Here is a 25,285-nt window from a genome sequence, read left to right as displayed (position 1 = left end):
AACGAGTCTGCGTCGAAGGTGTGGAGGAAGCTGAGAGCCTCCGATCAAGTCCCTGTGCCGGAAAAGGCCGGTGCCGAGGTGTCTTGGCAGAGCTGGCGTGGTCCGGCGCCGGAGGAGCGCTGTCAGCGCTCGGTGCCAAGGACGGAGGGTTCAGGGCTGTCTCTATAAGGAGAGTCTTCAAGCGAAAGTCCCTCTCCTTTTTTGTCTGGGGCTTAAAGGCCTTGCAAATGTGGCACTTATCAGAGATGTGTGACTCCCCAAGGCACTTTAGGCAAGAGTCGTGGGGATCGCTCGTGGGCATCGGCTTTTTACAGGCCAAGCACGGTTTAAACCTCGGTGAACCAGGCATGGGCCCTGGCACCGGGTGTGGGGAAGGGCTAATGCCCAAGCCCTGCTAAACTATATACACTAACTATCTAATAACTATAAAACTAATTACACTATAGACTAAGTCAACTATATACAACAAGAGATCAAATGAACAAGGAGAAGCTAGGAAGTGGAGGACAGCTAAGCCGCGCTCCACTGTTCCAACGACCGACATGGGAGGTAAGAAGGAACTGAGGAGCGGTCAGGTCAGCAGGGGTATATATCCGGCGCCATGGTGGCGCCACTCCAAGGGGCGACCCTACCAACCCACTGGAGTTGCTAGGGTAAAAATCTTCCGATGAGCGCGCACACCTAACTGGAATGGATATGAGCAATCACTCGAAGAAGAACAGACTGAAATTGACTAAGAACTAACTAAGAGTTAAAACAATATACTCAACATTCACTCTGAGAGGAACACAAAAAGGTATGAAATACTGAAAAAAATAATTTTTGAAATTAGTTTAGCTTTAACAGTCTAAATAGGATTTTAATCTGATTTTTTTCTTTCATGTATGCCAGCCACTGTCGGAAGAAATAGTTCTAGAAATAAAAATTATTTTAAAACAAATCATTAATTGGTCAGTAACTTACTTATCAGAGACTGAGAAATAACAAGAGCAATTTAGTGAAAGCAGGAGGTATAGATAAAAATCAGAGAAAAAGAAATAGATCTGAGGTAAAAATAGTCTCAGAAGACAAGGGTTTTTTTTGTTTTTTGTTTTGTTACCAGTCACCCTACGGTTCCTCCCTCACATAGCGGATAAATAATAATTTAAATCTAAAATACAAACCCCTAATCATAAACCACAGTGTTATCCTGTTATCAGAAAAGATTACAGTCACATCGAGTCATGCAAAGCCTGAGTGACTTAGTGATCCAACTAAAGTCAATGGAATGACTTGCATATGTAAGGATGACTCATTGAGTAAGGGTTCATAAAACGGGTCCCCCATAACCATAATAAAGTAGATAAAAATCTGTTATGGATAAAGATGATGTGTAGAAACCAAATACAGTAGATTGCACCTTTACTGATTAATAGCTGGCTGCAATATTAAAATGTGAAGAAAACTGGAATGATACTAGAGGACCTAATTCAAAATCTATGGTGATACCTTTTCCTGGAGAAAAAAGTATAAGAAAGGATTTTGCTCTCCAAAACAGTCTGGTCAACCAATGCAGCTGTCACAGTGCCCACATTTTATATCTTCATCATCCACAATGAACCAGAAAGAATTCTGGATCCAATCCTGCAAGGTGCTGAGTGCCTAGAATAGGGGTGCCCAAACTTTTCCTGCCACACCCCTCCTTACCAGTACTGTAATCTGTCCGCACCCCCTCCTCCATTACTCCTCAGTTGGTTCAGAAGAAGAGCTTGGGCTGAAGACGGGACCTCAGAGTAGAACTGGGAATGGGATAGGAGCTGGGACTAGAGGTGGAGCTGGCTTGGGGATGGAGAGGGAATGAAGGCAGAGCCAGGCTCGCGGCGGAGCAGGGGGCAGAGTGGAGCTTCAGCTGGGGCTAGAACTGGGCTAGGAGCGGAGCAGGGGGCCGAGTGGAGCTTGGTTGGGGGCAGAGCTGTGGCTGGGTGTAGTGTGGAGCTGTGGCTGGGGTCACAGTGGGGCTGGATGGTGCTCCTTCCCTTGCCCCCCATTGGGGCTCGCTCAGGCCCTGCTGCGCACCCCTTGAACGTTCCTCCATGCCTCCCAGGGATGCATGCCCCATAGTTTGGGGACCTCTGGCCTAGAAGGATATGGTCCCAAATCCTAACAACTCCCTCTCCGTACTTTACCAGTAGTTCAGTGAAGGTGAGGCCTTTCTGGAAAAACCCTTGCTGTCATGGAGTCAAAAACTGCTTAAGAAAGGCAGATCTTCAGGGAGTTAAAGCGTCAGCAGCTGACATAACTAAGCACAAATCTCAAGCATACAAAATTCCACTCCTTTTCTGTTACTTTCCATGGGAGATAGATGAATGAGAGCTGTTAAATACACTTTTCCCCCAGATTGAGTAGAACTGAAGCAAAGCTTCCTATTTAGCTGTAATTAATTTTAACTGACAAAATAATATACATGTCCCATTTGACCTCTACTCCATTTTAATTAATGATGATTTTCATAAAGACTTGTATTCTTATTATGTTTGCTTGCATCACAATAACAAGTTTCTGTTTACTTTAATCGGTTCTGTTAAAGAAAATGCTTCCTTAAAGAAATTCTATGATTACTGTGACCAGAGATTCAGATCAAACAGTCACACGATGTATAATTACACTAATTTCTCCTGGCCAAGGCATTCTATTGGAATGCGGAAAGATCTAAAAACTTACTGCTGAATTGCATCTTACATCTGATATCGAAAAACTTCTCTTAAGGCAGTGGGACTGAAGGCTCACTGTCTAGAGTGCACAGCTGCAGCCCTTTCTTACAGCAGGTTATTTATAACTCCTATCAGATCTTTTTTAATAGCATAAAGGGAAGTGAATGAATTTGCATAGACTGAACACTGAAGTCCTGATTTACTGGAGGGTTGTATTCCTTTTCCACTGAACAAATACAATAGGGTAATTAAATCATAGTAACAATCAAATACGACTGGAGATAATAAAGAAAGATATTTTAAAAATAATATTAAGCAAATCCATGCTTTCCCTGACATATATATGCTCACCATCATGGGAAACACTCTGTACAGCCCTATACTGTTTGGAACCATTACATTACTTCAATAGAGTTCTAGTTTTTTTTAAAAAACAAATGATATAAAAAAGTATTGATTTCTTTTAAATTGTATAGGCTTTCAGAATAATTTCTATAGAATCACCATAAATTGATATCAAACCCTCAATGATTTAACCTCAATTAAATGCTATTCTTCTTTTCCATATGTGGCTGACAATAGAAGGAAGAAAAAAAAGTTCTGTGTGGTTGAAACATTTTCCTCACTAGGATTTGTTTCGTCAGTTCCTTTTTCTGCCAATCTCTCATGATTTTAAAAAAGCTGTGGACTTTCAGACGAGTAAAATGAAAGTTAAAGAGAAGGAAAATGAGCCTATGGATGAAAAGCTGAATGACTCAGAAGACCCCAGTTAGTTACTGTGCTCCATCCCACCAAAATCTGAATGAAAGAATTTATATTTCTGTGCTTTTTTTTTTTTTAATTGAAGCAAGGTCTTGAAAGTATCGTCTTAGTATTTGCTTACCATTATGTCAACTGACTATTCTTATAGGCTGCTTTGTTGAATCACCTGGATTATATTAGCTGAAATCTAACTAACTGATACAAAAACCAGACATAATAATTTTCTCCTGCTCTTTTGTATTAACATTTTGTGATGTAGGAAGTAATAAGCTTGTGTTTACTTATCAGGCTCCTGTTGATTACTAATGCTGTAGGCTTTGTTGTTGCAAATATGATGAATATGACAAACAGTTTTGATTCCTTATTGGTAATTGTATGTTAAAACTATACAATACAGCGAGAAACAAGTTTCTATTTATTTACCATATTGTTAATGGTTTTCAGTTTTAAACCTTTTGGTTTCGGACTTAACTAATTTTACTGTCTAATCTGTCATTCTAATTTGACTGATTAAGAAAATATAGTTTTGGCTTAATTCTTGTGTACTAATAACTAATATTTATGACTGTATTTAATGCTCAAAATATGTTGACAATTTTATTAATATTAATTGATTTTTCCTGTGCCTAAAACAACAAGTAGTTTGCAGCACAGACAAAGACATGTTCACTATCAGGACAAGTCTTATAATCTAAAATCCAGATTCAGCAAACTACTGACTACACCAGGATTTTGCATGGGCACGGGGTTTGTCCACATCAAGTAGTGTGGAGCCTTATGTTATATATGATGCAACAAGTGGCACTGTCAAACAGTATGGAAGGGAGGAGGTGAGAAGGGTTATGGAAACAAGGCCTCACAGTAACTCATGGGCACATTTGGTTCAATTTAAAGTTCTATTTTTAACAGTTGTCATTAGTTACAGAATCAAAGGGTTAGTCTTCAGTGTGAACTTCTTATGCTACAATGGAAATCTGGCCTATTAATTATTAAGTTCCAATGTGCTGGCATAGAACTAGACACAAAACTAAAGTTCTTGTCCCAAATAGTTTACAAATCTAGAACACTAGCAAGGAGACAGAATGCACTGTGAAGGAAAGAGTTGTGTGTGTGTGGTGTGTGTGTGTGTGGTAATACATTCTGTTGTTAGTATCCCCTCATTTTGTGTGTGCATCATGGAAGATATGAGTCCACAAGTAGGTTTTGAGTGAAGAGCAGAGATGAAAGTAAGCCGGTCTGGTCCAGCCCGGCGTACCGGTATACAGTCAACCATACTGGCAGGGGGCAGCTTTCCCAGACCGACAATTTAAAAGGGGCCTGAGCTCTCAGCAGCAGTCGGAGTCGCTGGCCCTTTAAATCACCACCAGAGTCTCAGGGCTCCAGGCTGCCACTACCATGGGACTCCAGCAGTGATTTAAAGGGCCCAGGGTTCCTGGCCGCTGCTACCGCAGCCAGAGCCCTGGGCCCTTTAAGTTGTTTCCAGAGCCCTGGGGTAGTGGTGGCAGCCAGGAGCCCTCAGGCTCCAGCTGCAATTTAAAGGGCTCTGGAGATTTAAAGGCCCCACCCCTTCTGACCGAGGCCCTGCCACTTCTGACCGAGCTCCCTCCCCACCTTGCGCAGGGCCCCTGCCCTGTGTACCAATAAGTCCCTTAAGTTACTTTCACTCCTGGTGAAGAGAGAATGGTCTCTTAATCAAACAAAAGAAAGCAAAACATGTTAAGGTTTTGAAATGCAAAAATGGCAATGGCAGCTCTATTGAGACCAATGGGAGATGGTGGCCATTTGGAAAGGGGCATCTTAACTGAGGGCAGCCTGTGATCTCAGTCCCATTGAAAACAATAGGATAAGGCAGACAGTTTGAAAGAGGACAGTTTTTTTGTGGAATGCTCTGAAGGAGAAGATAACATAGTGGCCTCTCATGAACAAATAAAAAAAATCAAAAGAACTGGCATCACATGCTAAATTTCTTGGAAAATGCATTTAATTTAACACAAACGAATACACTTGTAAATTCTCTGAAAATTAATTAATTACTCAACAAGTAAGTGCTGTAATTTTGAGCAGAATACACCATTGCCTTCTTTCATAGAAGAGATAGAATCCCTGATTTAAGTGGAAAATTCAGTTCAGCCTTAACTTTAGAGCCATGTCAGGTCACGACCGGCGCTAGGGGTTTTAGTGCCCTAGGTGCACGGCAATTTCGCCGCCCCACACGCTGGTCCCGCGGCTCCGGTGGAGCTGCCGCAGTCGTGCCTGCGGGAGGTCCACCGGAACCGCGCGAGCAGCCAACCATCGGCAGACACGACTGCGGCAGCTCCACCGGAGCCGCCTGCCGCCCCCTCCAGCAAAACGCCGCCCGCTAATAATCCTGGCGCCCTAGGCAATTGCCTAGGCCACCTAAATGGAAGCGCCAGCCCTGTGTCAGGTGCTGCCATAATTTGATTATTATTGCCTACGGATTGTACATATCAATGGGTAAAAAAAATTCAAAAGCACCTAAGTAACGTAGGAGTCTAAATCCAGTGTCCAAAGAGACTTATTAGGGACTTAGGAGCCAACATCTCAATGAAAATCAGTTAGACATTTTTGAATATTTTACCTATTTTTTCCCCGAATTATCTAAATTCTTGAAAGTATAAAGAAACTTTAAAAGAAATAAATAATTAAAAATTGGTTTAATATTTATTTTAATTGCACTTATACAGGGCCCTATCCCGCAGACACATATTACCATGGAATGCTTACAACCTTTCTCTATGTCCCCTAGCTAGAAGTAAAATCAGAGTGCTTGTGGTAGCAGCATGCACTAAACTTGGTCATGAGTATTTTCAAGATCAGGCCCACAGCTGCCTATCCACAGAAGACTGCCTACGCTTTTCCCAAACATTACTGACATTTGTTCTGTGTGGACTGCCCTCACTGTAGTCACATGCATTTCAGGGTTAGGAGACTGTATCTCAGGAGTAAGCCATAAATAAAGACAGGGTTGCCCGGGGGGGGGGAGGGTGAAAGTTGGGGCAAATTGACCCAAGGCAGGCTCCCAGGGCCCCCCAAGAGAGCCAGTGATGGCCCTGCCCTGCCCCACCTCCTCCCTTCCGACATTCAAGCACATCCAGAGCGTCCTGAACAGCTGTGCAGCGTGGCTCCAGCGGGCCTGAGCTCTGCCCCGCTAAGAGCCACATGGAAGGGGTGGCTGTGAGCTACACCCGTCAGCAGAGGGAACTCAGGCCCCGCTGTAGCTCACAGCCCGCCCTCTTACCACGCAGCTCTGAGTGGGCGAGCTCAGGCCCACACCGGAGCCTATGCTTAAGGCTGTCCAGGGACGCTCCTGGATATGGCGCGCTGGGCCGGTGGGGGAAAGCTGAGGTAAGAAGGCTGGGGATGGGGGGGCTTGGATAAGGGGCAGGGAGTCCCTGGGACAGTCAGGCACAGGAGGGGGCAGAGTTGCAGGCAGTCAGGGGACAGGAACTGGGTTGGATTCTGGGCAGTTCTGGTCGTCAGGGCTCTGTGCGGGGACTGTGTGGATAGGGGTCAGGCAGTCAAGGGACAGGGAGAGCAGGGTGGGGTCTGCTGGGTGGTGGTGGGGGTCCTGGGGATCGGTAGGGCGAAAGGAGCATGATGGTCAGGGATTCTGAGGGGGCAGGCAGTTGGGGGAGAAGTGGTGTGGGTCAGATAGGGGCAGGGCAAGGCTGTTTGGGAGGCACAGCTTTCTCTACCTAAAGCTCCACTCAGCAGTATTGAGGCTTGCAGAAGAGCGCAAGCTGTTAGCTTTTCCATTAGGGCTACCATCCCTTTCACTTCTCAAATGCCCAATTATTAGTCTACATTTAATTTCAGTGCCATAGGAGAATTCATTTCAGGGGAGGGTTAGCTTATTTAAAATTAGCCACTGGGGGTGGATCAGATGAAAGAGCAGACATTACACCATCCTACCTCCTCCCAATCCTACCGAAGAGATCCCAACACCACATTCCCATGGCTCTCAGAGGGTTTTTCCAGTGGTTTCTCTACAAAATTGTTGTCATGGTGACCCTTTCACCATGCAAACCTCTGAAAACACTGTTTTAATTGATTATTTAAGCACTAATACGATTTAAACCACTGGATGGCCAAAGTGGATTTGAGGTGGAGGCTGACAGCTCGTACCAGAAATAACCTGTGACCCCTGAAGGTCCCCGCCCATGTCTGAGAACCTCTGGGTTAATTATAGATCACCCGTGTCCATTCCACATGAACCTGCTCATTTTGAGCACCTGGCAGCAGTTTCACAACATACGCTCATACCCAGATGTCCTTGGAACTATTTAGCTCAAATGCTCAGTTCGTGAGGTTTATTATGTATCATAAGCTATAACTAAAGACAATCACCACATCACAGAGCATTGTCTCTCCCCATTTGTGAGAGTCTCTAGAAACAGATAAATGCAGGAGTTAAGTCCATTAATGGCTATTAGCCAGGATGTAACAAATGTGGTCGCCTACCTCTGTTGCAAGAGGGTGGAGATGGATGCGAGAGATACTCGTCATAACCTGTTACGATAATACTCCCTCTGGGGCACTTGGCATTGGCCATTGTCGGTAGACAGGATATTGGGCTGGATGGACCTTTGGTTTGACCCAGTATGGCTGTTCTAATGTTCTAATCTAAATGAACCCAAAGTTATGGAGACAGATATGAGTCAAGGAAGCCAGCAGAGTATGAGAAACCTGAAAAAATCTCTGACTGGATGGGCTCAGGTGTTTGGTCACAAGCTGAGGTGGTCCAAAAGTTTTGGATTTTTTTTAAGTAGAATTTTTTATTGTTCCTTTAAACAATCAAAAACAGCAACCAGAAAATATTTGGCTACACACTTCTGAAACCCAAAACCATATTCAGGTTTTGGCAGACTAATTTCAGCTTTTCAATTTAAAAAAACACAACAAATTTTGAAGGAAAGCAGACACTGATTTTTTCTACTTTTTAAAAACCCCTAGTTTTTGACCCAAAAAAGTTTTGTTGGAAAATATTTGTCCAACCCTTTTAATGAGCTTTAGCGTCTTTTAGCACTAGCTGATTCTGAGAACCAGTGATACCTTGTAAAGAAGTTTTCTCAAAACTGGGTTTGTGCCGAGATGCGGAAGGTTTATTTTTCCCAGGGCCACCCAGGGGAGGGAGTAAGTGGGGCAATTTGCCTGGGCCCCACGGGGCCCCCACAAGAATATAGTATTGCAATTTTTTTTATGGAAGGGGCCCCCAAAATTGCTTTGCCCCAGGCCCCCTGAATCCTCTGGGCGGCCCTGAATAAAGAGCCTGTTCTGTATCTTACTCATCAAAGCACCCTTTAACTCCCAAAGAATGCAGTTCGGTCTTTGATGAGTAAGAAATGCTGAACAGGACACTAATTAACCCTCATAATGCTCCTATGAGGTAGGAAAATATCATCATACTCCATTTTACAGACAAAACTGATACAGAAAGCTGAAGTGCTGCTGAGATGACAGTATAAGAATCTAAAGGAAACAGACAAGAAAAGATGGTAAGATAAGAAGTACAAAAGTAAACACAGACTTAGGAACAGAACCCATTATACATGTTGGCTAATCACCTGCTTGAACCACAAGATAAACTCTCTCCTGTTGATATTGCCAGCACAGACAATATTGTTATTGAAAATTCTTCTGGTAGGGAATAAAGGAAAATATGAGAGCAAACCTCCTAGGACTTGAAAAAAATCCACGCAGAATCCTTCTTTCCAATAAGAATCAGGTTAGAGGATTACATCATTTATGTATATGAGTAGTCCAACTGAACTCAATATAAAGTGATTAATATGTGTTAGTGTTCTCAGGATTGTGGCCTTAGTTAAATAGCCATGATATATTTTCAGCACCAGGTAGATGTACAGGAAATTGAACATTATCCTTTTCTGTACAAATTAGGAATTTAATCTAATAAGAAAGTTAAATTTAATCAACAGAAAAATAGAAATTATCTGGCTTCTTTTATGGTATCTTTGATTTTCTTGTTGTCAACAAGAAATTAATTGTAAAGTTTATAACTCTGTTGGAGCTCATTTTTGGTTTCCCCTGTATTACAGCTTTAATCTCTCACCCAGAATTTTAATATATCTTCTTTTGCTCCCATAAATCATTTTACATTTTAGAAAGTGGATTGTTCAGTAATTGCAATGTTATTTACTGTACTTGCTATAAATGATTTAAACAATAGTGAGCCTGCAAATTAGGAAACAATTTAAGAAGGCTTGAGGAAGAATAAACTGTAATTATACACATCAATCAGTACTTATTGTTTCTACCTTCATTACAATTATTGTCAACACATAGTAAACCAACTTTGTGGACTAACTGCAGCTAAATGAATTATCATTAGGGTTTCAAACTCAATCTTTAGGTACCCCTTGCTTGGCAAGAGCTTGAAATGCTACAATGGCAGTATGCTTAATTCTAGAAGAGGAGAGGGAAGCTGAGAAGCGCCTTGTTATTTTTCAGTGACTCCTTCTGGCTGACCCAGGAACTTCTTTGAAAGGCTTCAAAAAATGCTGACTACATCCCTCCTTGAGTAAAACAGTGGGGATTTAAGTGGACAGTTGTGGGAAAACCCTCTGAAAGTAAAGCGAATCTGATATCCCCGGGCCTATTAAATTACTGGAGTTAATATTCACGTACAAGAACCATTTTTTTCCATTGAAAATTAGTTTTGACTGAAAAATTTTGACCAGTCCTCCAGCTGACTTCACCCTCAGCTGCACTGGCCAGTATACGGAAGGGTGGAATCAAGATTCTGCCAAGTCCATCCTCTATCCACCCACTTAGACACACAGGTGCCTTACAGACCCATATTCCTCTGCACAGACAAGCAACAATCTTGCACTACAGAGATGTTGGTATTATAGTCACCTTGCTTATTACCTCATTTCATGAAGTCATTTATACCACTCTCTTAATTCATATAGTTTTGTCTAATGTTGTTCAAATAAAACATTGATAATGAATATTTATTAGTGCAATGCAGTTGTCATGCCCTAAATAGCTGGTATGTTCCTCTGCACTAGTCTCACAGCCCTACTCAAGCTCCCCTGTGGGACACTCACCAGGCTGCTATGATTGGGTCTCTCCACACTGGACTGCTCTTTAGCTTACCTTTGCCTATATAGGATTCCCAGCACTGTATCTTTCCTTGACTTTTCTGGCATATGTCCTGGGCACAGACTCTGTCTGTTACCCCATTCACGGAAATGGGACCTCATGATCCAACTGCACTGGGCTGCAGAACAAGTGCTGACCCACAAGACACCCAGTACTTAAGTACACCCTTTCCCAGACCTCCAACCTTGTGAGCACTCAAGTTTACAGTTCACCTCTCCAGGGACAGGATAGTTGAAAAAAAATGGACATGGACTGTGGATAGGTTTCTAACACAGTCTCCACTTTAGAGACTGTAAGAAATATTACAGGTCTAGGTAAAACTATAGAACACGCCTGTATGGCATCCCTGCCTCCATTTCCTCACTGCTCTGGAATGTCCTTTTAAGGATTCCAAGTGCCCTCTCCTGGATCTCTCTCCTCATGGTTTCTTCTCTGGAACATGGTCAAACAAACAATCAAAAACGACCTTTCTCCCTCCAAAAACCTGTTGCCTTTTTTCCTAGCTTTAACGCCCTGCTCTGATACTTCTGCTCCTTTGTTTTCCTGTTTGGACATTTTCTACTGTCCACTCCCCATCCCTGCAGATACAAGGGACTGAACTAGGTTTCCAGCTCAGGCATTCTTCTTGGCATACCATTGCCCTATCAGACCACAATCATTAAGGTTGACAGCTTCTTTTGTTTAGTCTGAAGCTTCTTCCAGACAGGGTGGATGCCACATGCCAGGGACCTCATCAACCTATGACTGACTCATTACACATTGCACTGTTCAACAATACAGAAATTTCCTAAACATATAAGTTACACACAGGTTCCCCAGATTTTCACAATCAGCTTTTCTCATCATGCTACAAGTAATTCTATTCTATTTAGGGCCTTAACAACTTAATATCAAATATAAAGTCTCTAAGCTATGACATCAGTGAAACAATACTTAATTCCCACGCAGGCTAACTCCTAACATTACATTTCCTTCATGCCATTATTAAACTGTGAGGAAATTTGCACTGAAATTGATAACACAAACACTGAGTGTTCCATCAGAACACACCATCCTCAAAAGCCTGCATAACAAATAATAGCAGGCAAATACATAGGTCTTTATACTTTCAAAGCACAAACATTAACTAATCCTCACCAGACTTTTGAGGTCAGAATTCAAGTATTATTGCTCCATTTATAGAAAGGGAAACAAAAACAGAGTTTATAGTGAATTATGTAAAATCCTGCAGAGTCAGTGACAAAGTCACAATTAGAACTCAGGACTTCTTGCTCCCAGGCCCATGCTCTGTCCATCTGACTATGCTGTGTCTATTTATCTTCTAGCAGAAGACCTCATAATTTTACCTTGCTCTTGAACTCACTACTGGAATGACAAATACATGAAGCCATTTTTGAAAGAGAGTTTGGAGACAGGCCTATAAGCAAAATAGTTTACAAATCTACAGGTCTAATTCTACCTTGAGGATGGATATGCCAGATTTTCAACAAATTTGTACAACAACATCTTTAGTAGTCAAATATCATTCATGGCATAATGTATTACCGTTAGTGTAAGCAACCTAAATTTTAGAATAAGTATGTGTGCTTTGGGGTTAATGGGGATCACACTGCAGTGGTTAGGAGCTTTGCCTTCAGTTGGAAGAGGCTCAGAGGCCTTGTTGGTTCTTTCTCTCTCTCTCTCACACACACACACACAGGCACACACACACAACCTCCCGAATCCTGGATAAGATTTTAAAAAGTGACCAGTGATTTTGGGAACCTCATTTTTTGGGTGCTCATCTTAAGACATAATAAAGGGACCTGATTTTCAGAGGCTAGGGGTGCCAGCACTTTCTGAAAATCCAGCCCTTTCAAGGAAAAACAATTCCTTGGCTAAGCAGCAAATGCTTCTAACAGCTCAAAGGGAGATGAGCTCTTTGACTTTGTCATGTCCGTTTGAGAGAGACCTGAAACAGTGTTTTGAAATCTGAGCATGCACCTGAATTTTGCCGATAGCCTTTTCTTTTTTAACCTCTCTCTGCTACCCACATTTTCTGATGCATCTGCCCATATTTTTTAATGCATCTGGTGTTCCAATTTAGCACCCGGAAATGCTCTGATTTATTCTCTAAGTCTCATTCTTTTAAATATTCTCATATGCAATTCTCTTACACAAAGCTACAGGTGCCATGTACATAAATTTAAATACAGTATACTCATTCAGGATTATTTTGTGCATGTACAGTGTTTTTAAAGAAAAGTGCTGTATACAGAAAGCATGAGGTGTAATGATCATTTTTAAAATCACTTTTCCTTGCAAATCTCAGGGGAAAGTACTTACAGATGTCTAAGGTTAAGATTTTCAGAGCGGCATTTCTGACAGTAGGCACCTAAATCCATAGTTAGTGATCTAAATACAACTATCTGACTTTCCAAAGAACAAATCAACCACTGAAGCTCAGCAGCTTTGAAAATCAGGCCATTTTTATGTAGGCGTTTAACTGGATTTAGGAGATTAGCTTCAGGCATCTAGATTTGAAATTGTTGACTTTAGTATCTTTGAGCCATCCTCAACTTACAACCACAGTGGAAAGTAATTGCATTCAATAGACATTCCTGCTTCTAAGAGAAAATATATTGTACAATGTAACTTGCTATGTTTTTCGGGGTATATCTCACCAAATCATTTCCCTGCCATTGTAAAGGTCTCAGGCATCCGTGTACCTCAGTCCCTCCTATTCTCTGCCTGTGGCAAACAATAGATTAGCTGCGGGAGGGCTGTATTACTTTAGTCAACTCCAGGTTATTGGGCTCATTGCGGGGGATAACTCGCGGGGTTTAGTGGCCTGTGACGTGCAGGAAATTAGATTAGTTGATCTGATTGTCCCTTCTGGCCCTAGACTCTGATTCTGTAACACATTTATAGACATTTAACTCTATACATACACAATTATAATATACCTTTTACTGACTTTAATTTCACTTCTTAGCACTGCAATGTTAAATTGATTTTAGATTGTTTATTCCACTTACACTTTTCAAAGCTTTTACCTGAATTGTTATCTTCGGCATTAACAGGGTGACTCAAGCTGGAGAAAGAAGCGGAACTAAAGAAATCATGGGTCTGTAAACGCAATGACCCATCATGCAAAGGTTTATTCCACTAAAAAAAGAACAGATTTTTTTTTTAAGCTGACATGACAGATTGCACTTTGGCAATGATCCTTTAGCTGATAAAGAGTTAGTAATGACAGCTGAGCCTAAACTTTACGCTTATTTCTCCTGGTAACTGTCAGAGTAGCCAAAGAGGCTATTAGCAGACTAAAAAGAAATGAAGTTAATGACAAACAAAGATGGTACACGAAGAAGCCATCATCCTAGGAGCAGCTATTGTAGAAACTATTATATCCATAGGTTTGCTAGTTGACAATAGCCAGATCAAAAATATGACACCAATGTGTAAGAGGCTACTTTATCGTCATATGGTTATGCTCCAGAGATATGCCCAATCTCAAAACTTGTACCATGTGACAGCTGTTAGATGAGCCATTACAGATGCCACAGGTAGCTCTTGAAATTTGAGTGGGTGCCACCCTGATGTCATGATAGGGCCGCCCAGAGGATTCAGGGGGCCTGGGGCAAAGCGGGGGAGCTGCAGCGCTTGTACTCACCCAGCGGCAATCTGGGTCTTCGGCAGCATTTCAGCGACGGGGGGCCCTTCAGTTGCTCTGCATTTTTGGCAGCACTAAAGGGCCCTCCGCAACCGAAAAGCCAGCTGAAGACCCAGACTGCTGCCGGGCCAGGGCTGACGGGGCCCCTGTGGGGCCTGGGGCAAATTGTACCACTTGCCCCTTCCCGAGCAGCCCTGCATCATGACCATGGCTTTTGCAGATCCTGTGTACATTTTCCCCAATTTGGGCAAGTTAGGTGTCAGTTCACACATGATTAGTAAAAACTTTTTAGAGTTTGGCAGCTAAATTCTTAGGAGAGTGCAATTCTTAGAATTGAGCATGCTCCATCTCCACTCAGCTTTATGTGTAACCAAAATGCACATGCACATGCACCAACCCCCCAGAATTAAATAGCATGCTCCATTCCTACAGCTATAAGGGCTGAGCAGAACTTTCCCCTGCAATAGCTCCTCCTGGCAGCCAGGAGCTGCTATGGCAACAAGCAGAACTGAGAACAGGGAAACTGTGTCTTCTGTACTCTCAATGCTCCTACTACTGGTGTCTGGACAGTGAGAAGAAAGCAGAAAACTGTCTCCTTAATGCAGAAGGGTGAGGGACTGGGACTAGGCAAGATGGCTAAATACTTTGCCTCAGCTTTTAATGAGAAAGTTGCAGGCGGTGACAGGTTGGCTAATGGGAACAAGGATAAGGAAGTAGGAATTACCACATCCAAGGTGGAAACCAAAGTCAAACATCCTAATGGATCCAAATCGGGGTGCCTGGATAATCTCCATTCAAGATTATTAAAAGAAATGACACATGAAATTGCAAGCCCAATAGCAAGGATTTTGATGAATCTGTAAACTCAAATTCATACTCTATGACTGGAAAGTTGCAAACAGAGTACATATATTTAAGAAAAAGAAAAAAATAAGGTTATCACGGAAACTAATGGCCCATTAGTTTGACCTCAATTATATTCAAGGTCTTAGAACAAATTTTGAAAGAGAGAGTAATTAAAGACATACAGATGAAGATAACTGGGACAAAAGACATGTTTTTACTAAAGGCAGACCGTGCCATACCAATCTGATTTCTTTCTTTGAGAAGATAACTGATTTTATAAACAAAGGAAATAAAGTAGATCTAACCTACCTGGATTTCAGTAAAGCATTTAATACAATTCCACATGGGAAATTATTAGTGTGGAAGTAGGGAAAGAATTGACAAGGATTTGTAGGGGATCTTAATGCATGACAGTCTGATAGCAAGAGTCAGGCTAGCCGTTAGCAAGAGTTAGGCCAGCTGTAACCCTAAAGACGCGAGACTTGCAGAAGCGAGGATGGTGTGAGGCGAGTGGGAAAGTACTGTGTGAGAAGTTGTCACGACCTTGCTCTGATAACAAAATGTGTAGACTGGCGTCTCCTAGAAGTGAGAAAAATAAGATTGCAGGATGGCCTATGTATAAACAAAATGCAGCTGTTGCTTATTATTGTCTGTATTATTGCTTGTTATTGTCTGTAACAAAGGTATAAATGCTTGCTGTAATTGTTTACCTGTTGAGAGACCTGTCTGGGACTGGGGCGACCCTATGTCCTAGGGCACTCCCTCCCTCTATTGCAATTGCTGGAGAAATAATAAAGTATTTGATTTTGCTGCACCCAAACAAAAAGCGAGAACTAAGTTTTTCTCCGACATTAGTTAAAGTGGAGAAGATGGGCATTAATATGAGAATTAAAAGGTGAACTGTCAGGCTGGAGGGATAGTATTCATTAATGGAGTTCCTAAAGGATCCATCTTGAAATGAATCTTATTTAACATTTTCATTAATGACCTTGGGACAAAAAGTGGCAGTGTGCTATTCAAATTTGCAGATAACACAAAGTTGGGAGGTATTGCCAATATGGAAGAGTGACTGGAATATCATACAAGAAGATTTGGATAACCCTGAAAACTAGAGTAATGGAAATGGGATGAAATTGAATAGAGCAAAGTGAAAGGTTATGCGCTTAGGGACTAACTAAAATATTTGCTATAAATTGGGGACTTATGTGATGCAGCTACAAAAAAAGACTAATGGAATTCTAGGATGCATCAGAAGGGAGATCCTATCTTATGACAGGAGACTTAAGGTGTTTGGCTTGATTAGTCTAACAAAACAAAGAGTGAGGGGAGATATGATTGCTCTCAATAAATACATCAAAGGGATAAGCACCAGTGAGGGAGACAGCATTCAGATTAAGGGCCAATGTTGGCACAAGAACAAATCAATATAAACTGGCCATCAACAAGTTTAGGCTTAATATTAGATTAAAGTTTCTCCCTATCGGAGGAGTGAAGTTCTGAAACAGCCTTCCAAGAGGAGTAGTGGGGACAAAAAACCCTAACTTGCTTCAAGACTGAGCTTGATATGCTTATGGAAGGGATGATATGATGAAGTTGCCTATAATGGCATATGGGTCATTTGTGACTGCTATTACCACGTATTTCCAATGGCTGGAGATAGGACACTAGATGGGGAGGGCTCTCTGAGTTACTACAGTGAATTCTTTCCCAGATGTCTGGCTCATGGCTCTTGCCCACATGTTCGGAGTCTAACTGACCACCATATTTGGGGTCAAGAAGGAATTTTCTCCAGCTCATAATGGCAGAGACCCTAGAGGCTTTTTGCCTTCCTCATCAGCATGGAGCACAGGTCACTTGCTGATCTGAACTAGAGTAAATGGTGGATTCTCTGTAATGAAGTCTTTAGCTCAAGATTTAAGAACTTCAGTAACTCAGACAGAGGTTATGAGCCTATTACACGAGAGGGTAGGAGAGGTTCTGTGTCTTGCAATGTGCAGAATGTCAAATGAGACAATCATTGATAGACTTTAAGGCCAAAATAGACCAGGAGTCTATGAGAACATTCCCTATCCTGCCTTGAAAATCTCAGCCGTTTTTATTTTTTATCCCCCATTATAATTCATTTAATTTTGATGGCTGGGTGCTCTCCCACCCCCCACCCCGCATCAAAATTATTTTACTCACTTCTGTTGAGAATTATTCATGGGAGGAAGAAGAGTGCAGTGACTAAAACAAAGGGAAAGGTGCCAGGGACTCTATTCCTGGATTTTCTACTGATTCACCTATTGACCTGGGGAAAGTGGCTATACAGTTTGCTACTGCTAGGTACATCCCACTGGTGTTGGTTGAGTCTTGGTTAATGTTTGTAAAGCTCTATAATATCCTCACATGGAAGTTGCTATATAAGTGTCAAATACTATCATGCTAACACAGTGGTGGGCAACTTGCAGCCCGTCAGGGTAATCCACTGGCGGGCCAAGAGACAGTTTGTTTACATTGACCATTGTGATGGGGACTGCTTACCCCACACTAGCCCAGACAGGGTTAAGCCCCACATATTGACAGCGGAAGTCCCGCCTCCCTGGCAAGATTGGGCATGCTCCATGTGCTCTAGTAGTATAAAGGGAGGGAGACCAGCTCATTCTGGATTGGAGGCTGCTGGGGAAGGACTTGCCTGGGAAGCTCCTGCAGAGGGTCAGCCACAGCCTCTGACTGCGCCGGGAATAGAAGCTGTCCACGGCCCGCCTGCACCCCAGTGACTGGAGGAAACCCTGGAGATGACGGGCCCTCCTGAACACAGAGGACCCGGCACCTCATTGGAAACCCCAACACAGACTCTGGTAGGAAGTGACCCAGGGAGGGTGACAGAGTGGTACCTCCCTCCTGGGGAAGCTCAGCGTGTTTCGGTAGGACCCTCCCCCACTGCTCAGTGGCAAGCCACTACACCACTGTTAGGGCCCTGGGTTGGGGCCCGCTGGAGTTGGGTGGGCCCGAGCACCTTACCAGGGCAGCCACACCCCATAAGGGGCACCCCAACACTATAGACCATGGCCACAAGGCCACACTGCCCTGCACCAAAGGGCTGCTTTATGGACTACGGCCATTGGGCCCCACTGCCCTGTAGCAAAGGGTGGCGCTATAGACTCTGGTCACTAGGCCGTGCAGCCCTGCACCGAAGGGTGGCGCTATAGACTCCGGCCACTACACCATGCTGCCCTGCACTGAAGGGCTCTTTATGGACTTCTGATCGATAGCCATGCTGCCCTGACCTTAGGGGTGTGGACGTTCACGCCGTCCACAGGCACAGCCACCCGCAGATCCCTGGATGGTCAATGTAAACAAACTGTCTTGTGGCCTGCCAGTGGAGTACACTGATGGGCTGCGTGCGGACTGCAGGCCACAGATTGCCCACCACTGCACTAACATCTTAAATAGCTTACAAGTTTTGAAAAGCTGAATGCAGCATTTGTACTGACTTCACTGGGAGCAGCACATTCAAACCAGCATTGGGCTTTGACAATGCACAATGTCTCCTTTGCTAGGTCATAAGCTTAGCTTGGCACCTGTCATGCTCCTTAATACTTGCCTTGGAATTTCCTCAGCATCAGAATTCCCCAGCACTGGAGAATAACAACTGTTTTCTGGAGTCCCCCTCATCACATCCTTTAATATCACGGTCCTCAGCTCTCACTGTAGTTGCTTTCTTTGCACTTTGTAAAATATCTGTAGCTATTTTGGGGTGAATAGCTCATTAAATTACCCCATGAATAAGTCTATTTCTTACTACAGCAATGTGTCCTAGACTTGCAGGAAAGATCTGAAGTGTACTTTTCTGATTTTTTAAATTATACTACAGATTCAAGAGCATTTCTGTGGGAAAGCCTCAATAGAATAGGAATTCAACTTTAACTCAGAACATCTTGGTCACTCAATATATGCACCTGTGTCCCATTACGATGCATGGAACCTGTTTGTCTCATCTGTATCATCTCTTCTTTCTAAATTATTCTCCTAATCAAAAATACATTGGATTTTTCAGACAATGAAATCTCCCACTCAGCTCCAGGAGCCAGGCAATCAGTTAAAAATGATCCTAAACATTTTTACTGTTACTGACTTTACAATGCTGGTATTTTCCAGCCAGCCAGACGAACACCGAGGATGAAGAGGGAGTGTTTATGCCCCCTTCCTCCTATAAATGTGTTCATATATACTCTTTTCCCACACATATATAAAATACACTTTAAAAGTGTATGCGTGACACACAGTCTTTGTACTCTGGATTCTTTGAGCAGACATGCACACACAGAGGCACCAAGATGCTGAGGGCCCAGATCCTCAGCGCCATAAATTACTGTAACTCCATCAAAGTCAATGGAGCTACACCAATTTATATCAACTACAGAAAAGGTCCTGAGTGTGTCTGTATATATATTTAACGTACATCAAGACAGCTTGCCACAGATGTATAGATAAAACCATTTACATTTGCAGCGTATTTTATATCTACCTTATTTCTGTAGCATCCAGAAGGGCTAGACGTGCGAATCATGCATATGCATTAAAATTATACCAAAACATTAGACTCATCAATACATGCGTTTACATTTTTTAGGTAGCAAGTAGGCGGTAATAGTGGGGGATAAGAAGTAACCCAGAAGTCATTCCGTAAGGAAAGTACAACAGTGGTGCTTAGAAAGTGTAGCCTAGTATTTTAAAAACATAAGATTTCTCCGTCCCCACCTACAATTCAGACACAGATGTAAGACAGAGAAGGGACTCCTGTAAACGCTGACGTGGGTCACATGTGAACAGGCAAAAAGGTGGTGTCTGTAATAATACGTAACTTGAACTCCAAACTTCAGAGAAAAAGGAACCACAAACAGGAATTATCTGCTTCACTATTTTAAGATGCTTTTAACTACAATTATAGCTCTAATAACTACCATTGCTAACATCAGCAAATAAAGTTACAAGCGTATCAGAGAGGATAGCTGTCTCTGAGATTCCCGTTCTCACCAAAACTCTGATAGTCAATTACTACCCAACATACTCAGCTTTCCTCAAAAATGTATAGTGCTGTATTTGTGCCAGCAAGCAGCTAACAATGCAAACAGGGCTAGAGTGCAAACGTACTCATTATAACAACTTTTTGGACCCTATGGCGTCAATTGGTCTAATCAAGTTGTAATTAATGAATGTCTTCCCCTGCATACATGCTGTTACAGTAAGGTGTTAATTGATTTGCTTTAAAGATTTATAGCACACAGAACAGCCGACTGGCTTAATGGTTTTCCCAGGGATTGCTGTAAGGGAACAGCTGCAGAGATACTGCAATGCAGCACAGCACAGATTCCAGACTACTGACACTGAATATTTTGCAAAAATCTGAGGATTAAATTTTGTTTACAGCCCTGTACTGGGGATGAATGGGTGCAACTGAGAGTAGAATGTGGAATTTATCTCATAGGGGATGTCTGCACAACTCCTCGACACGCACGGCTGGCCTGCGCCAGCTGACTCAGGCACGCGACGCTCAGGCTATTTCACTGCTGTGTAGATTTATAGGCTTGGGCTCTTGGATCCTGCAAGGTGAGAGGGCCCCAGAGTTCAGGCTCCAGACCACACCCATAAGTCTACAGAGCAATGAAACAGCCCCACAGCCTGAGCCCTGCAAGCCTGAGTCAGCTGGCATGGGCCAGCTGCAGGTGTCTAGTTGCTGTGCGGACATACCCTTAGCGTTCCCAACCTAGAGGCCAATATTTTCTTCCCCCACATCTCCTCCATTCAGGATGAGTTGTCTATATTTAAAGCATAGTTCCCCGTCCTTTCAAACTGGATCAGTTACACTGACCACAGAATTTTACCGTAACTCCTTCCTTACTGTACTTCAGCATGACCATCACTACTAAAATGGAAATATATACTATCCAATGGAATTTGAAATGCTGAAGATATTTCCTTTACTCCCAGTAGGACAACTGTGGGTGAATGCTGATTTCTTAGAGAGCCACTGAACATGCACATGGCCATGCCTTTTTAAGATGTGCCTCATCTTACAATAGCTACTCAGGACATACCAAGCAAGCCCATGCTGCAGAAGATGGTGAATGGCTCCTTGCTGGCTGTGCATTTTTACAAAGGCACTAATTGGCTTTAAAAGGAGTTTGAAAAGATTGCTATTCAGGAAAAAAGTTAGGGCAAGCAAAAATGTTTCCATGAGCATGATTATCAGTGTGAAAGCATGGCTAAAATAGGAGTGAGTGGGCCCTCTCGTCTTTTTGATAGACAAGTTTTTAATAGCTTGTATTTGTTTCTTTACCTTCAATTAGCAGTTGAGTATACAAGTAGTGTCATTGAAGTCAACGGGACTGCTCTTGTGCTTAATGCTAGGCAGGTGTTGAAATATCCAGCGGAACTGGAGCTGCAATAATCATTATGGATCATAGAATCATAGAAATGTGAGGCTGGAAGGGACCTCAGGAAAACATCAAGTCAAGCCCCTAAACTGGCAGACCAAGCAAACCTAGACCATCTCTAAAAGTTGTTTCTTCAACCTGTTCTTAAAACCCTCCAGTGATGGTGATTTCCCAACCTCCCTTGGAAGCCTAAGCCAGAGCTCAGCTACCCTTATAGTTGGAAAGTTTTACCTAACATCCAACTTAAACTTACCTTGCTGTGGATTAAGCCTATTACTTCTTATCCTACCTTCAGTGGACATGAAGGAGATGTTACTACCTTGTACAGTAACTGCAGTTCTTTGAGATGTGTCTCCCTGCAGGTTCTCCACATCAGGTGCACATGCACCCCATGCATCTTCAGCTAGAGATTTTCAGTAGCAGTGCACATTTGGCCCACGCAGGTGCCCTACACAACCTCATGCTCCACACCAAGGCTCTATAGGGTCGGGCAGGTGACCTGTCCTCAGTTCCTTCTCCTCTGCCAAGTCCCTCAGGGGAAACTGGAAGCAGAGGGGAAAGAGAGGGGATAGTGGAGCACCCATAGGGAGACACACCTCAGAGAACTCCAGTTACTACACAAGGTGCTCCTATGAGTGCTCCACTTCAGGTGACTACTAAGCAGCACCCGCAGCTGAAGGGGGAGTCTTCAGAGCCGAGTCCAAGACTGAAACAAGACTGCATTCCCAAGGGCAGCATCTGATCTGGAAAACTGGATGGTTTCTCAGGTCAAATTTGCGATAGCTTTGAGTTGACCGTAACTGCATTTTTTAGCAAATAAACCACTGATCCAAAAATGTCACCCAGTTCTAGTTGCCCCACCTCCCTTTTTTATTTCTTGTATTTTTAATTCCAATTCTGTCCTCACTTTTCGTCTTCTTCCCTCCCCACTCTGCTTTTATCTTTCGTCTTTCATAACTCTGTCCCATACCAATTTGTCTATTTCTGTCTCAGAGAGGTAAGGGAAATAAAAAAAGGTGTAGGTGTAAAAGAAAGACCAAGAAAGAAAAAGGAGAAGGGTTGAGGAATGGGAATGCTCTCCTGTTTACCCACCAAAACATGTTTTATTTTTGCTAGCCTCTGCATTTCCTAATTCCAGGCAAGCTGAGAAGTGAAAATGCCTTAACAACAAGAGAAAAGCTATTCAGCCTGATGGCAAGCTCTAGAAATCTTGCAATAGAACCCACTTACATAAGATTTCCAGGCAGCTCTACATACTCAAAAATGCTTCAGAGTTCATATAAGGTTCAGATAAACTCTGAACCCATTCACCACTATTACCTCTTCTTTTACTTTGCACTGCAACTGTAGGTTACAGGGTCAGTTTATAATATCGCAACAGCTATGTATTTTATGCTCTTTTCTTTACCACATGAATAGTAACTTATTGAAGCATTAACTCTTTCCTCCATTCTAATTGCCGATCACCAGCTGGCTGCTGAGAAAGCTGGCACATTATGCACTATTGTTTATCATCCAAAAAATCAAGATCTGCAATTTTACTTGCGACTTTCTGTAATAACAGTCTAAATTGATATTTATGTTCCTATTAAACTGGAAAAGATAAACAAGACGGCAGCAACTAATGGGAACCAAGAATACATTGGACTAAGGTTTCACTCAAAATCTTCTGTCAAGAACTTTCTGTAATACAATTATTTTTTACCCCTTCTTCCTTGATCTGAAATTTATCTATGTGTGTGTGTGCGTGTATATATATACACACACAATCACACACTAAAACAATTATTTCATGTATGTAATAAAGTATATTTGAAATTTTGTTTGCTTCTGATTCTCCTCTCTTTTTCTTCTTACCTCATCTCTTTCCAAAGTATCTGTCTTAATTGCACGTTTTCTGTTCTAATTTTAACTGACCGGGGGGGGGGGGAATATGAGTCAAAGCATGAGAAAAGGAGTGAGTGAGAATTTATTATTTATGAAAAGTGGCAGCTTGACAAAGCCTGGTGACTGAAGTCCTCAGTTTAGCCACCGAAAAGGTACAGCACGGAAGTACAACTGGCCCACCAGTGTATCTCAGTTCTCACATGGAGGGACCACTTTCTAAGGGTGAAAAGGTACTTCACTCTCTATGTCTATTCAGCACTTGATATCCTTGAGATTATCAGCAATAGGTCCCATGAATGCCACATCTGAGGACAGTTAGTGTGAGGAGGACACCTCTTCATCCACCAGGCAGTGGAATAAGACCACATAAGTCATCACACACAAGGTGCCAAACCACCACCGTTTTATTCTGCGTGATTTCCCAATTTTATTGCTTTTCCTATTCCTGAAGTCTTGCAAGGTAGATGACATTATTCTTCCAGCCAAAGAGCATCAGATGAAACACAACAGCACTTCTTAACTGGACAGTAAATTAGTTCATTGACTTACCTTCCGGCTGGTATTGTGCTACGATTGTTACTATCTGCCCTGCTCCTTTCAGTGCAGCTGCAGCCTGCTCATGGGTAGCACCGCGAAGATCAATGCCATTCACCTGTAGGAGAAATGAAAACAAAAAACAACCATCTGAACTTGCTTCATAATGGATGGAAAGCCATGGAGAACCTGCTTTAATACTTGGGAAAGGGCCCAGGGGGTGGGGGGGTTGGAACTCATGTCACCAATGTTCAAGAACAAAGACAAATTATAATAGACTCATACAAAGATCCTTTGCCACTGGATCAGACTACTGTACATTGCGTTTATAACACACTGATCTGTGTTATATTCACCGGAGACAGCTGCCTATCTTGTTTTCTGCTCTCTTAAGGTCACATTTTTCTTAATCTTTTTATTTAAAATCTTGACCAATTTTAACTTGACTTTATAGGGTTTGAAGGTTCAATTCTTTATTGTGCCTAAGCACCACGGAGAGGGAGTCCTGACAGGAACCCAGCTGGGACACACTGATCTTGCTCTTGCAATCCTGATGTAATCTTAACCGGCAGGGGGCAGCTTCAATTTGCTCTGTTGATGGGAGACATTCTATCAGCAGAGCATCTGCTGTAGCGGAGCCTTGCTCTACCATACCCCAGCCATGAATACCTGCTTCCTGTTCCCAGCATGCCTCCTTCCCATCTTGCGCTGGGCAGTTCAGGTGCAGGAGGGAGGTGGTAGCATAGGCGCAAGAGGGAGCCTAGACACCTCTGCCAGCTTTACAGACTGGAGATTTTCCACGGGAGTTTCTCCATTCATTTAACTTCACTTTGGGTTACATAAGCAGTGTAACACGAACTTAGTCGACCAGAGAATCCAGCTCTAAAGGTTTGTGGACATTTCAAAACATGTTTCATGTACAGAGCTAGTTGGTGATACACGCTTTGTCAGCATTTATCATGAGGAAGTCAGACAAATGGCACAAAAAGTGGGAATGTGCTAATAAAGTTTGTGGATGACACAAAGCTGGGAGGTATTGCCAATACAGAGAAGAACCGAGATATCATACAGGAAGACCTGCATAACCTTGTAAACTGGAGTAACAGTAATAGGATGAAAACAAAGAAAGAAGAAGTGGGACCGCTAAACACTGAGGATGGAATGGAGGTTAACGATAACCTAGGCATGGCCCAAAATCCAAATAAGTACTTTGCCTCAGTCTTTAATAAGGCTAATGAGGAGCTTAGGGATGATGGAAGGATGACAAATGGGAATGAGGATATGGAGGTGGATATTACCACATCTGAGGTAGAAGCCAAACTTGAACAGCTTAATGGGACAAAATC

At 42.7% G+C, this 25,285-nt stretch overlaps 1 protein-coding gene across 16 annotated transcripts in view; it reads right to left on the bottom strand.

The window, feature by feature from the left end:
- Nucleotides 1-25,285, bottom strand: part of DLG2 (discs large MAGUK scaffold protein 2) — a 1,558,615-nt gene that overhangs the window by 268,570 nt on the left and 1,264,760 nt on the right. For all 16 annotated transcript variants that reach the window (XM_075061772.1, XM_075061757.1, XM_075061758.1 and 13 more), the window contains one exon: nucleotides 23,955-24,057. In XM_075061772.1, coding sequence (XP_074917873.1) covers nucleotides 23,955-24,057 — 103 coding nt within the window. The remainder of the gene's footprint in view (nucleotides 1-23,954; nucleotides 24,058-25,285) is intronic.

This window comes from Chelonoidis abingdonii, chromosome 1, assembly GCF_003597395.2.
Source record: "Chelonoidis abingdonii isolate Lonesome George chromosome 1, CheloAbing_2.0, whole genome shotgun sequence".
NCBI lineage: Eukaryota > Metazoa > Chordata > Testudines > Testudinidae > Chelonoidis > Chelonoidis abingdonii.
This window is presented reverse-complemented; position numbering and strand designations above follow the sequence as displayed.